The sequence below is a fragment of the Cyphellophora attinorum genome, assembly GCF_001299255.1.
Source record: "Cyphellophora attinorum strain CBS 131958 chromosome Unknown Contig2, whole genome shotgun sequence".
NCBI lineage: Eukaryota > Fungi > Ascomycota > Eurotiomycetes > Chaetothyriales > Cyphellophoraceae > Cyphellophora > Cyphellophora attinorum.
The window spans coordinates 1,103,744-1,117,512 of NW_017253230.1; the positions used below are offsets into that span (position 1 = coordinate 1,103,744).

The following is a 13,769-nucleotide window of genomic DNA, read 5'->3' on the forward strand; positions in this document are numbered from 1 at the left end:
GTACACCAATGGTTGCGCCATGCTCGAATGTGCCGCTGCCTGCACGACGCGTGCTCGATTGCGTAGATGCGTTGCTTCGAATCATATTGGTATGCCTCACAATAAGTGATCTTGGGCTCGTCTCTATTGGTCTGATAGTCGTACGAAGAACAGAGAATGCGCAGTAGTCGATTGCGGCCAACTAAGTTTTATAGTCCTGATGTCTGCTCAAAATGAACGAATCTGGCTGTCGCTGAAGAGGCAATCTGGCCCGAAGAATGAACCCGAATTTTAAAAAGCTGAAGAGTCCTGTCAATGTGAGGCCGTTAAATGCAGAAAGTGAAGTCGCCGCTGTCAGATCTTGCAGGGCAGGCAGATGTAATATGGACGACTGCATTCAATCATAGCAATCACGCCCCACTGCGAGGGGACATATCCTCGCTTCTTCTTTCCTGTCAATTTCGCTCCGCATGGCAAGAAGTCACCCATGGCTGGTGCGGAAGCTGTAGGGGGCAGCTGAAGAAACGTACGCCAACGTGTATGTTGTCAAAATAGCGTTGAAGATGAAGTTTGACAGCAGACAAAACAATTGACATCAAAATCGCCGATAATGTGACCAGCTATCACGATCTGTGACTGCGCAGGGATGGCATGTCAGAGAACTTCCATTAGTATTCGAGCTGCTCACGCGCACTGCGAGCTCGAGGAGGAAGCACCGGAGATCGAAGTTCCGCACGAACACAGCCTTGGCCGAATATGCACTTCTCTGTGGGGTCTCGATTGGTTGACGGCTATGTGGCGATGAGAGTGGCTTTACTGCTACTCGGTCTCCCTGATCCACGGATCCAAGGGATACTGTGCTCAGCACCGTCTTGATGATACGGGTAGACCTCAGTCGAGTTACGACAAGGTGTGACCGGATGATGACTCAACCCGACGCCAGAGAGATGGTCCTCCCGGGTCACACGCAGCCTGTCGGATCGGGATACGTACACTAAAATGGTCAGTCCGCGGGAGATCGCCGTCCTGGTGTCAATGGAGCACAAGCGGTGAAAGTGCACAAACCAGAAGAGCGGGTTGTGTTCCGAATACCACTAGCACTTGACGTGCATGTGACGTGTTGCCGTCAAAAGGTGATCAACTCGTAATTGTCCAGCTAGCCAGATGGAACCTGATCGCATGGCTGATCCCTGCAGCATCCTTGTCGCACAGTGCACGAGTCAGATCTCGGATAAGTCCGCCGAGGGGACTCGCTGTCAGAATCTAGGAGATCGTTTTCGAAATATGCACAAGCAATATGCCTTCGGTCGGCAACCCTCGCGTGTCTACGAGATGAATGAGACGATAACCCGTGCTTAGTCGATCTAACCTTATGGCAGCCCAGGCTAGCATTTCGTCTGTCGCGAGCGAACGGTCGTCCTTGATCTTCAGTCTGGCGTGTTTGACTCGTTAGCATGTTTCGAGGTGTTAAGAGGTTGTTTGCTACAGCATACAGCCAAATAATTTGGAAACTGTGTGACACGATCATCCAGACCTTCGGAAGCGTGCCGCACGCGAGCTGCAGGTCGATATGTGGATCCGTCCACTCATTTTGAGACCTGCTTCGTACTGTGCCGGTAAGCACATCAACGTGCTTTCACATGACTAGCCGCATGCGTAGTCTCTGGTTGTTCTTCCAGACCAAAGCCATAATTATCTTCTTGCAGTGGATGAAATGCAGTATCTGGCGGGTACATTTGTCGTTGGTACACACAAACCTCACGCTCGACGAGTGTTGTTTGCTTTGGTCTCCGATCTGGATGCAGGAGGCAGTCACAAAAGCAGGCTAGTGCCCGGACTGGTCTTAGTCCGAGGCTCACCGCATGCCTCCATCGCCGCCAAGTCCTCGGACGTGTTTGCTCAATCGCGTCAAGAAAAGGAATTCACGGCCGTACGTACCTCAGGAAGCTCAATGGTTCGATAACGTCCACATTAGACCAGGTGAATATCTCGCCTTCGAAGTCTGGTGCATCAGATCTTCGCGTTTCGGACCGTCGCTTATGTTTTCTTCGTTGCTTTTTATCTTCGTCATCCACATCGGCGTCTGTCTGAGGTGCCTCCCCAGCCTTGCCTTGACCTGGAGGGCCGTGCGTATCCACGTGTAGCTCGAATCTGTTGCGGTCCCGTTAGTATGTGTAGACTGGGTTTGCATGAGTTCACAGTTTGTGGAGGACTCACTGCACATACGGCTTTATTTTCGCCGCGTGGATAGCATCCTTTTGGGGAGGAGGTGGCAAGTTCTCACCAGAGAATAGCTGAACTTTTAGCTCCAGCGTCTTCTCGGCGACAGGAGGTGGTGCTTTGGTCCCTGGCGCTTGGTTGGCTGCGCCGCCTTGTTCGGAAGTCCGAAACCCATTCGGCTTGAGAACCCATCCGTCATAACCTGCAAACATCGCTTCATTGAGCATCATGCCAGTATCTAACTTCTGCCAATTCAACGCGACCATCTGTGCCCCATGTCTCCAATGGCAGGCTGGGTCATAATTAGAACTTGAGATGCGTGTGCCTTTCGGGTAGATGCGAGTTAGATACGTAAGATTGTGTCTGAACAGGGCATCCCCGTGTACAGGGTCGGATAGCATCCCATGAGCTTTGCTATCCGTGAGACTGAAGACATGAGCGGGAAGCTTGGCCTCGGGCTGATCCCATCCCTTGAAGGAAAAGGCCCGTGTGAACAAGCCGAGATCTGACAACGCTGGTAGCATCTTCGACGGCTTCGATCCTGTTTGCTGACTCGAAGCACTGTCGCTGGTCGAATTACTCTTCACAACCTCCAGATCATTCTTGTTGATGCCGGCCTGTTTAACCTTGACAAGAATCTTGCCTCTCAATGATTCAGGGGATGGTAGCCGCTCACATCCCTTGTCTCCAATCGTGCTGGAATCGACAAGATACTCACCCCAGAGATCTTTCATGATCTCCACCATAGTCTCCTGCTGTTGCAGTCCGGCGTGCGTCTCGAGTGACACGATCAGTGGCAGATCGGTAGCAACGAAGGCGCTTTTCTTGATGGCAGCACATACCTCACGGAAAGGAACGGCTGCTGTCAAAGTGTAGCCGTGAACGACTTGAGGCTCTGGCTTGAAGGTGACTTGCCCATCCGCGTTTGGGGGAGCCAGCGCGCCATCTCGAGTGGTGCCGGTGGCATCACCACTCTTGTCCGAAGTCTGATGATGTTCTCGACGGGGCGAGACACTTCGTATGACCTTTGCCTTGGCCTTCATCTTGCTCCATCTCGATCTTTTGGTCGTCGAGGAACTGACCCGTGGCGGCGCCTCTTCGTCCGAGCTGCTCGCACTTGTATCAGTCTCATCGCCGTCCCAGATGTCTATCTCTAGACATCGACAGCCTCTTTCGAGGACATTCGTGTAGCCAGCAGTAGTGGCATTGCCGTACAGTTGGTGACCGACCAGGTAGGTGTTATGTGAGGAACTGATGAAGTACGCAGACAGCGGTTGGCTCAGGTCGTTGTTCGTTGGCGGTGACATCGCTGATGCACCGGTTGAGCGCATGTATGCGAAGAATGCGTCTTCTGTGGCGAACTTCTGGCCATCTTGGAAGACCTCATCTTGGGGATGCTGCTTGTAGATTGCCCGCAGATGCTTCTCGGTAGCATGATCGGCCTTGAATGGCACGCGAATCTGCTCGGCCTTCGCAGCAGAGTCCCCGCCGCCGCCCGCTCGAAGCGGTAGCTTGACCTCTCCGTCCTTGCTAGGCATGAGTTCTTCGGAAGCGACAACTGGATGATGCAAGTTTGACGAACGAGCCACGAGACACAGACACTCGTAGAGACTACGAATGATCACACCGCTGTCAACAAACGGAGCGATTGGTTTAGGCGCTGCTCGACGTGAATGAGATGCTGACCACCGATGGCGAGCAGTCAAGGCGGAGTGGGTTGGCTCACGATATGGACGGCCATGTCCTCGTCTTTGCGCATCTAACGCCTCTCACAAGCCGAGCCAGCTTGAACGCAGCTCTCATAAAAACTGGGAAGCGGTAATTGTGTCGCAACGTCCAAGATGGGACATCGGCACCTAATCTGCAGGCGCGAGGGGTCCTGACACGCGTCAATCTGGCAGTGACCTCAGCCAAGATGGGCCCATCCGATGCCTACAAACCCAGTTATGACCACGCCTGAGTAAGCTACGTATGTACTTCTGGCTGGTAGGATAAAGAAAAGGCTGTCATCAGCTCACTTACGCTGCTTCATTCACCGATGGCGCGCAACCATATCATGCAGCCTAGAACATTTACCCATCAAGGCAGACGACCATGACAGCCAGAAGCCCCATCAGATAGCAGCAAATGCTCTCGTGGCATGGCAAACAGTCATTTCGAAAGACTTCATGTTCTATTGCCTTGCAAGGGAAAAGAAGATCCTGGATGTCGTCGGCAAGGCAAGTACTTATGCCCCATCAACGTCCTATGCAAAGCGAGGCGTCGTCCAAGTGACTCAACCGGAGGGTACTCACTGTGATGGGTTGCCTGTCTGTTCTTACCTCACCAAATGGTTCAGACGAGTCTTCTCCTTTCAGACGAAATGACGACTCAAGCTACAGGATCAATATCTCGCTGTTCATGGACGCAATATCCACCTCTGACGATGGCCACCACCGAAGGAGTGGCATATCAGGAAGTCTCGCGACGAAAAAGAGTCGTCTTGTATGTGTCAGCACTTCGAACAGCTGATAAGCACAGGCACACCAGCAATGCGCCGCACCTTGTCCGTGGTCTGCTCGATCAAATCCTTGCCCACCGTATGGACACCAGCATCTCAACCCAACAACAGAGGCATTGAGCACGTATAACCCCCCAAGCGGCGCTACCAAGCTACCCCTGCCTGCTTGATATCGCTGCCAGATACGTTAGTTGTGGTTCGTCAACGTCGTAAAGCGACAGGCCGAGTCGAATGCACATGTTTGTGGGCAAAGATAGCCCATTCGATGCGCCAGCCAACTCGCATATGTGCAACGCGTGCAACACGTTGTCAATTTCCTCGCATTCAGTGACAAGCCTGCGCAAAGTCATGATGGTTTGGTACGACTCGTCCATTTCTTCGGAGGTATAAAAAGCATAATGGGCAACCCCTGAAGTATAAAACGAAGACTCGGGCGGCTCGACTTACCTCTCCGCGCACCATGATTGTTGAAGCGTATATTGTTCGTCACTCTTTCTAGCAATGCTGCGTTCGTGAGTAGGACTTCGTCGGTCATGTCAATCAACGGCTACAGCGTGAGTCAAAAGCGAAGGCATCATTGTTTGCTTCGCTGGGTGTGAGGCAAACGGCACAAGGCTTTGCGCTTCAGCCTCGACATGTATAAGGCCAACTGCTGCGGGCGCGTCGGGCTTCACCTGGGATTCTCTGCAATGATTGTCACTTCGTATGTGTCTTCCCGGCAGACGTGCATTTGTCGCGCAGGTCGAAGACAAGTGCTGTTCTTCACATGCAATTTGTCTGCTCGACAATAACGACAGTGGCTACCAGACCGCTGAGGCCACGGGAGCCACACCTGCGTGTTTCTGGTATCAGTGGTATCGTTTGCCTTATCAGACGTCGGAATTGGCGTTGTTTCGTACCTTGCATAGCGCCGGCAGATCTGCGCAAGGGCAAGATTTTTGACAGGCGTGTTGGGAAGCGGCGGCCTCAGGAGATATTCACTGCGCCCAACCACGTGCGTAGGACTCTTGCACATGCAAAAAAGCTCGTACCGAATTTGGACCAGGGATGATTTCTTGACACGCGCTCGGAGACCACCTCCAATCGAGATTCCCGCTGGACCAAATTTGTACTCAGGGAGCTTTCTGATTTCAGGAACTTGGTTACGGGCCAGCTGTGTAAGAGACAAGCAGATAGCGAAGCGCTGTCCTTGACAGTACGAGCGCATGCCACCCGGAACATCGTCCGCTGTCACCTAACCCAACTGCGTCAACCGTAGGTGTTTCCCGCGCATTGTTGTAGTGCACAGCACGCTGTCTCAGACCTGTGGGACTGCTCAGGGGAAAACTCAACGGCTGTGCCTCCAATCCTGCCCAATCCGACATGCGCTCGGGACTTGACGCCTCCCACCCGAGTCCACCCAACAGACCCCGCTTTGAGTGAGCGAGCATTCAAGCATCGTCATTTTTCAAGAATTGGAGCGATAGCAGTGCTCTCGTGCCGATAAGTTCGCGTACGTATTCCACCACGATGGAAACCTCACACACGCGATCCCGATCGTGGGACTGTGCTTCTTGCGAATAACCGCAGGTTCACTCAGTCAGACTTTTCTTTCTTCACTGCTCTCATTCCATTCAATTCATCGTTCTCCCACTCTACCACAGTCGTTCCAGTCACAATGTTTCTTTAGACGTAGCAATAGGCCGGCAAACGGATATCATCCCAACATCTTCAACAATTGTGCTTTACTAGATATTACCTTGAACTCTCTCATTACTGCAGACTCAGTGGGCGCGTGCCTCATACAACATGACGACGCCAACGAAAGAATTCCCCGCCTTCGAATTCCAGCAGCCAACACCACAAAGAACACACAGGTCCTCGGATGAGGAAGGCACTGTGGTCGGAAACGACAGACCCGATGGCTCGGTCGACTCTTATGCGCTTAGAGACCGCTTGAACGTCGAAGCTGAGAAAGGGCCCATCACAGACCGCAGATATGAACAGTCACCATCGAGATCGAGGAATCGAGAAGAGGCCAGCCGGATACAAGATGAATTGAGACTGCAGGAAGCTGAACGTTTGGCGACCGTTGCGAGTAATACCGAAGGACGGACATCGACGAGCCTACAGCGATCAAGGTCACGGGTTGCAGAGCCGATCGACGACTTTGATGCTGCCACCAACCCATTGCATGAGAAGACTGCCGTTTACAAGCCGCCAGAGCATCCAACGACAAAGGTTGCCAAATTCTTCAAGTACATCCACGAAAGCAGTTGGCTGATACGATACTTCACGTACATTGTTCCTGTCACAGCACTTCTACTGATCCCGATCCTGATCGGCACCCTGACGGATCCTGGCCGCAACGCCAATGTCGGCAGCGTGAAGCTCCTCTGGTTCGGCATCTGGCTACAGATTGTCTGGCTGACTCTGTGGGGTGCACGTATTGCAGCAAAGTGCATCCCGTTCCCGCTCGGCCTGATTTCCAGCATGTTCACCAACAACTCGAAGAAATGGCGAGACTTCGGCAAGCAGCTAGAGCTGCCACTTACGCTATTCTTGTGGTGGCTAGCAATCGAAATCTCCTTCCTCCCCATTATGACGAACAATAGAATAAACGGCGGCAGAGGTGCGACCAGCTGGATGTCGACGATGAACAAAGTGCTTGTTTCATTCCTCGTCGGTGCTATTCTGAATCTCGTGGAGAAGATCATTATTCAGTTGATCGCCATCTCCTTCCATCTGCGGACGTACGCCGATCGGATCGAGTTGAACAAATTTCAGATCGGCAGCCTCACCAAGCTGTACATCTATTCCAAGGAACAAATTCAGATGGAAGATCACGAGTTCCGGGAAAAGGACTCCGGGCCTGCCTCTGGTACACGAACGCCGGCCATGTACATGGATCTGGCGGTCAATGCTGCGAACAAAGCAGTAGCCAAAGTTGGTGATGTTGCGGGCGCCGTGGCTGGGGACTTTACTGGGCAGAAAGTCGCGAAGAGTGACCACCCCGCCCAGGTGATCCTCGAGCTCTTGAGAACAACGCCCGGCTCCCAAGTCCTGGCTCGGCGGCTGTATCGGACGTTCGTCCGCGAAGGCGAAGAGACTGTGGCATCTGACGATCTCCGGAAAGCGTTCGACAACGACGACGAAGCGACCGCCGCGTTCAGCATGTTTGACAAGGACATGAACGGCGACATTAGTATGGAAGAGCTAGAGGCGGTCTGCGTCGAAATCGGCCGTGAAAGGAAAGCTATCACAGCTTCCCTGAAGGATCTAGACTCCGTTGTCAGCAAGCTGGACGATGTCTTGATGTTTGTGGTCTTCGTCATTGTTGTTCTGGTCTTCATCTCGCTTATCTCCACATCCGCCGCCGGCGTACTCACGTCTGCCGGATCTGCGGTGCTCGCCCTATCCTGGCTATTCTCAGCTACAGCTCAAGAGTTCCTGCAGTCAATTGTCTTCGTCTTCGTCAAGCATCCTTTCGACGTTGGAGACCGTGTGTCTATCTATGGCAACACTGGAGCCCAGCTGAAGGGTGACGACTACTTCGTGAAGGAGATTTCTCTGCTGTATACCGAGTTCAAGAAGATGGAAGGGCAAGTGGTTCAAGCACCCAACTCATATCTGAACACATTGTTCATTTTGAACATGCGCCGATCTGGAGGTCTGGCCGAAGCAGTTCCTGTGGTCATTCGCTTTGGCACCACTTTGGAGCAAATCGAGTCGTTACGCAATACGCTCCTCGAATTTGTCCAGTCTGAGAAACGCGAGTATCAGAGTAATATTCTAACCGAACTCAGAGATGTGACTGAAGCGTATTCGCTGACGCTCAACGTGGTGTTCTTCTACAAATCCAACTGGCAGAACGAGTTGCTACGCCTACAACGTCGCAACAAGTTTATTTGTTGCTTGATGATGGCGATGCAACAGCATGGCATCGAAGGACCATACAGAAACCAGGCCGGCTACACTACTGACCGGCCAATGTACCTCAACTACCCTGCTGGCGCACCACCTTCGTATCGTGGACAAACCGATGGCACAGACAATGCTGCTGTCGAAGAAGATGCGCGGCCTGCAGCAATGCCATCCAGATCTAATGCATCGATACTCCGCCGCCGCCCAAGCACAGGCTACATTCGACCACGAGGAGAATCCATCTCGGCCATGGCGAAGCGTGTGGACTTCTCGCTAGGCATGAAGGACCTCTCAGCCGGCGACGAGCTCGGCGACGTCTACGAAGACCGCGATCCTTCACAATATCGCAATCTCATTCGTGAGACGAATCGTATCGAAGAAGAGCGACGAGCTTCTGAGTCAAGGGACCGCAGCGGATCGGTCGCTCGAAATTCGTCGTCTCAAGTCCGGACCTCGCTGCCACAGGTGCGCGATAGAACCGGATCTGTAGCAGTTTCACAGACTAGAGCCTCTGGCGGACTTCTCAGAAGAGCTACTGAGCAGGTATCTAGTCCCACGCATGGTCGCGGTTCATTCAACAGTATGGAAATGCATCGGAACCGCTTCCTTAGCCGCCTCGGTCGGGGAAAGAGCGGTGTCGATGATCAGCGAGATGTCGAAGCCGGGCCCATTGATTCACGGTCTGGACAAGTCACGAGCCAGGCAGTGCGCATGGACTCCGCCGCTTCCATCCAGCCCGAGCCTACGGTTGGTAGTCCCCTCATGCCTACGACATCACACAGTCGAGACTTTGGGTTGAGTCGGTCTGATCAGCAGCCTGGTCAAGACAAGCAAGCATGATGACACAGGTGACGAGATGTGTCTGCATCGATATTCACGATGCCGAGCAGGGATGGTGTACAGTAAAGTGATGAAAAGCGCTTTTAGAGCTGCTCGTCTCAAGATGCGCGATTCGAGACTGAGATATGACATGACCATAGATTCAGGCGGATTCTACGCCCAAATGAACATTCCACGTTCCAACTCATGACGCTCTTCAATTGTGCACGAATTTTTTGCAAGTGATTTCAGTGTCGCCGGATGACAGGTCGATACTGTGTACAATTGGTTCAGCACACGGGGATATACATACGCGTAGCCACGCGTCCTATTTTGAGAGGACTGAAGCCAGACCGGTTGACTTTAGGTCAATCGGCATGAGTTGAATGTAACGAGCCGCACTTGCCGCTTCACGAGCACATGGCCGGATTAGCAGCGCCTCTGAGTTCTCGAACTGCCAGTGACTTTCCTCGCTGCCATCGTCGCTGCCATTAGCTAGAGAATGACGTTACTCTTTGTTGCCTGGCTCGTCTCTTCCGGGAAGGCACGGCTGGTGCAGCATCCCTATACCTCCAGAAATCAGGAAGGATCGAAAGCGCACCGAAGAAAGCTGTTGTGGTGTGTGCGAGTCAGCAATCGTGTTCAACCTCGCCTAAATAATCATGGCGCGAACTCACCATAGCTATCAGCATTCTCGAGCGATTGCGGCGCAGCCAGAGCCACAACCTTTTCCCAACCATATGCATAGTCGCCAGGAACGTTGAAACAATGTGCCAGCTACACAGCCACGTCAGCAAGCCGATAAAAGATGAAGCCCAAGGAGCACTCGCACCTCATGCAGAATCGTAAAGCTAAGCACACCTCTGATCTCATCTAAACCAGTCCTCTGGACAAAGCGAGCCCAATCCAGCAGTTTGCCGCCCGTGTTCAGGAAAGTTGAGGGCACCGGTACACCAGGAAACAGCAGTGCATCACATAGCGTGATTGTGAAGCGGCGTGCATTCTCACCGACTCTCGGCGCTCTGCCGTTGAAGCGGACTCCCCAGAGGTTGCCGGTCTGGCCATTTGAATCGCGCGCTGTTGTGCAGAGGCTTGACTCAGGCGCTACCATGCCATTGTCCTTGTCTTGCACCCATCCAGGCTGCTGTTCAGATGGTTTCCAGCGGGCGTCGTTGTCGCAGTATAGGCGAATGTTGGAGTTAGCTCGAACGAATGGGCTCCCTTCAACTGGGTTCAGCGAACCGATGCCGGCAAAGTTCACTGGTGAGACCGTGGTCAGCGGAGGACTTCGAGCTCCAAAGAAGTCATGCTCTTACAGCTGACGGCTGCGCCGCCGGATGCTCGTGGTGTGGAATAGATGAGATTGAACAGGAAGTCGCCACGATCATCGTCAGGTGTCACAATGCGAGAGAACGCTCGAGTTGATGCTGAAATTGCTTCTCTGACGGCGTCTGCAAACCCAGGGACTTTTGAGCAGCTGCTATCGACCATACGTCCAGCCCTTGAGCCTGGCTGAGCAGGCAGCTGGTAAGGAGGTAGATGGATCCGCTCCGCAGCAGCATGTCGTGTGAATTTGATGTTTCGCAAGACGACGACGCATCTGCCCTGAGGTCTCAGCGACCTATATTGCTGGGTACCTCCGTCAGGCTGGAGCCATATGGTTGCTTAGCACGCATGCCAAAGGTCCGCAGCGGTCTTCACCGCGCCTGACCGGTCAAAGACTGCATGTGAGGTTCGAGAACTAGAGCTATGTTGAGCAGCATGTCTCGCTTCATTGATTGCTGCGGCCAGACAACGCTTGACACGGCATCGTAAGGTGCCGCTTCGGCTACATGCTAGGGCCAGCAGCTGAATTTGGATATGCAACTAGCATCCCGCGTTTAGGGGCCAGCCCGGTTGACAAGGCAAAACAGGGCAACACCACAGGACTTGCAGTCTGAGCAATGCGCTCGAACATCTGAGCACTGTGCTCAAAGATACATACAGCCAATGTTGGAACGGGAACAGAGCCTCATGTCCACTTCACCAAAACCCCTCCCCGTATATGACTAGCCGGCGGCGGATCAGTGGCTGCATTAGTGCCTGACCGGCGCGTGCTTTTGCTAGCGGCAGGCCAAATGTTGCTGCGGCACGTTGCTTCCAGCCTTACCGCTGCGCATGAGTGTCTCAAGTCGAGCTCCGCCCTGAAAGGCAGATATACTCTCTGCAACCAGATGTAAATTCGGGTACTGCTTTCGTGGTCGAGGTCAGACGCGGTGGCATCGACAGCAAGCATGAAGATATCAGTCTCACTGCCAGTGCTATGGCTCACGGTGTGGCAAGCGTGCCATTGCCTCAGTCTCGAGACCAGACAAAGCAAGCCACAAGCAGGCTGCCCTCAGGCCGAAGGGAAGGAACCTTGTCAGTAATGCACTCCTTCAGTGAGCCCATCCAGACTGATCCCGACACAGACAGCTGCAGCAGCACAGAGTGCAGCTTCCTTTACTTCGACGGCGTCTGTGGCGTTAAGCTCCCCGATCAGGCAAGCAAATCGTCTTTCAGATAGCCGAATGTGGATGCTGTCCGGACAACGACAAGCTCGCCTGCGACGACTGTGGTGGCGATGCAGGCAGCGGTACTTGTGCTGGCACTGGTGACTCGGGTATCCAGTACCAGGGCTGCAAGTGCTCCTCTGGCAACGATGACCCAGACCTTCCACCCGTCATCGTACCCATCATCCGCCGGGCTGGCTGCCGGTGCCTCCTGGCGTACCGGCTCCAAAGGAGGAATGTTTGACGAGCTTGCCGGCATGCTCGGACTGTGATGGGTACCAGGCTGGTGCCAAGAGGGAACCGCTACTGGCTGTCCATGTACTGAAGAGTGTACCGAGGGCGATGATGCTCCGAAATGTGACAATGAGGAGACATGCGCTGGAAAAGACGGCGAGTGCACGATAGGACCTCAGCAGGGTTGTGAGTGCCAGGAGGACGTCCAGTGTCCCGATCCGGAAGAGACATATCTTGTGTGTAGCAACTGTGGTGGACCGTCTGATGAGGGGAACTGCAAAGGTGTATGTGAAGCCCACCGTTCAGGAATGCCAGCTTTTTGAAGCTTCTGCTGACCGGCCCATTCGTTTGCAGGTTGAGGATGAGAACAACAAATGGCAGGGCTGCGACTGCATCGACGGCAGCAATGGCATCGCCCATCCATATGAGCCGTATGCATCGGAAGATGACTACCTTTCGGCTCTCAAAGCCTTGCAGAGTGTGCCCGAATTCAAGGAGATCTCCGACGACATCGGCTGCCAGAATGACAGTGCTCCAGGGGTTCCATCTGCTTTGCGGCTCGAAGATCGAGATGTGGACCCGAATGCCTTGCTATTCCGACTGCGTCAAGGTGAGAGACCACGTCTGCACATGTTCGAAATTCTTCTAACATGGTGGCTGCCAGCAACTTGCACGAACGACTGTGCCCTACCTGAGGGCGTGTCGCCAGACTCTGTCGCCATCTTTCAGAACGACGACAAGACCTCCTGTGAGATCTCCGTTGCAGTAGAAGGAGGTATCGAAGCCTGGATCTACCGTGCGACCCCATCGACCGGCTACCAATGGCAGCAATGCTGGGACAGCACCGAAGCCATCATCGCCCGATGCATTGCCCAAGGTCCGAATACAGGCTGGTGGAATGGTGTCGTCGATAACCAGTACTACCAGCTCGGTTTCCGGGAACGAAATCCCGACTCAGCGCTCCATGCGCCATTTTCGGCTGACGTGCCTGAGATCAAGCAGGGCTTCCCGGAACATCCCACCTGCGCGGGTCCAGAACAGCCTTCTACCTTGCATAGGGTAGTATGCACATTCCCAGACAATGACGAGAAGTTCACTGCCGAGGAGATCTTGGAAGGCATCCAAGACATCATCTGCGGAGACTCATGCGTCCGGCCCAGTGGCGTCGGCGCCGCATGGGGAAGCGCGATCTTTTCCATGGGCGCGTGCGAGGTCGCGGTCGGTATTCCTGGCGGCTGGGAGCTATTTGGATACCGACAGACAAGCACGTCGGATGGATCTGAATCTCGAAAAGATTGCAATGCGGCCTTCAATGGCGTGTTGGATGAGTGTTTCAACTCGGCTGATGGCAAGGTGGGACAGGGGTGGTATAATGGGCCTGATGGTGAGTTCTTCAAAGCTGGATTGAGGCGCAGGGATGATGAAGAGGCGATTCATAATCAGGATGATCGACCGCCCTTGGGACAGATCAGTTGTGCGTTGCAGGCATGAGAGTGCTGAGATGGTTGTGAGGTATCGAATTTGACGAAGAGGAGCCTCATGGACAATGCAACTCACTCAAGGAGCATGGATTCTCAGCCAAT

The 13,769-nt window shown here is 53.6% G+C and overlaps 4 protein-coding genes across 4 annotated transcripts; 2 read left to right on the forward strand and 2 right to left on the reverse strand.

Moving 5' to 3' along the window:
* Positions 1-1,901: 1,901 nt before the first annotated feature.
* On the reverse strand, positions 1,902-3,737 carry AB675_2724 (1-phosphatidylinositol 4,5-bisphosphate phosphodiesterase 1; the record flags this gene model as incomplete). The annotated part of the gene is made up of 2 exons (XM_018142717.1): positions 1,902-2,130; positions 2,197-3,737. 2 exons carry the CDS (start codon positions 3,735-3,737, stop codon positions 1,902-1,904), a joined length of 1,770 nt encoding a protein of 589 aa, XP_018005257.1.
* Positions 3,738-6,487: 2,750 nt separating this feature from the next.
* On the forward strand, positions 6,488-9,442 carry AB675_2725 (putative MscS family protein; the record flags this gene model as incomplete). The annotated part of the gene is made up of 1 exon (XM_018142718.1): positions 6,488-9,442. The coding sequence occupies one exon, from the start codon at positions 6,488-6,490 to the stop codon at positions 9,440-9,442; it is 2,955 nt and encodes a 984-aa protein (XP_018005032.1).
* Positions 9,443-9,912: 470 nt separating this feature from the next.
* AB675_2726 (uncharacterized protein) lies at positions 9,913-10,912 on the reverse strand (the record flags this gene model as incomplete). The annotated part of the gene is made up of 4 exons (XM_018142719.1): positions 9,913-10,031; positions 10,099-10,198; positions 10,254-10,681; positions 10,738-10,912. 4 exons carry the CDS (start codon positions 10,910-10,912, stop codon positions 9,913-9,915), a joined length of 822 nt encoding a protein of 273 aa, XP_018005110.1.
* Positions 10,913-12,450: 1,538 nt separating this feature from the next.
* AB675_2727 (uncharacterized protein) lies at positions 12,451-13,677 on the forward strand (the record flags this gene model as incomplete). Its single annotated transcript, XM_018142720.1, has 1 exon — positions 12,451-13,677. The coding sequence occupies one exon, from the start codon at positions 12,451-12,453 to the stop codon at positions 13,675-13,677; it is 1,227 nt and encodes a 408-aa protein (XP_018004896.1).
* Between the last annotated feature and the right edge of the window lie 92 nt (positions 13,678-13,769).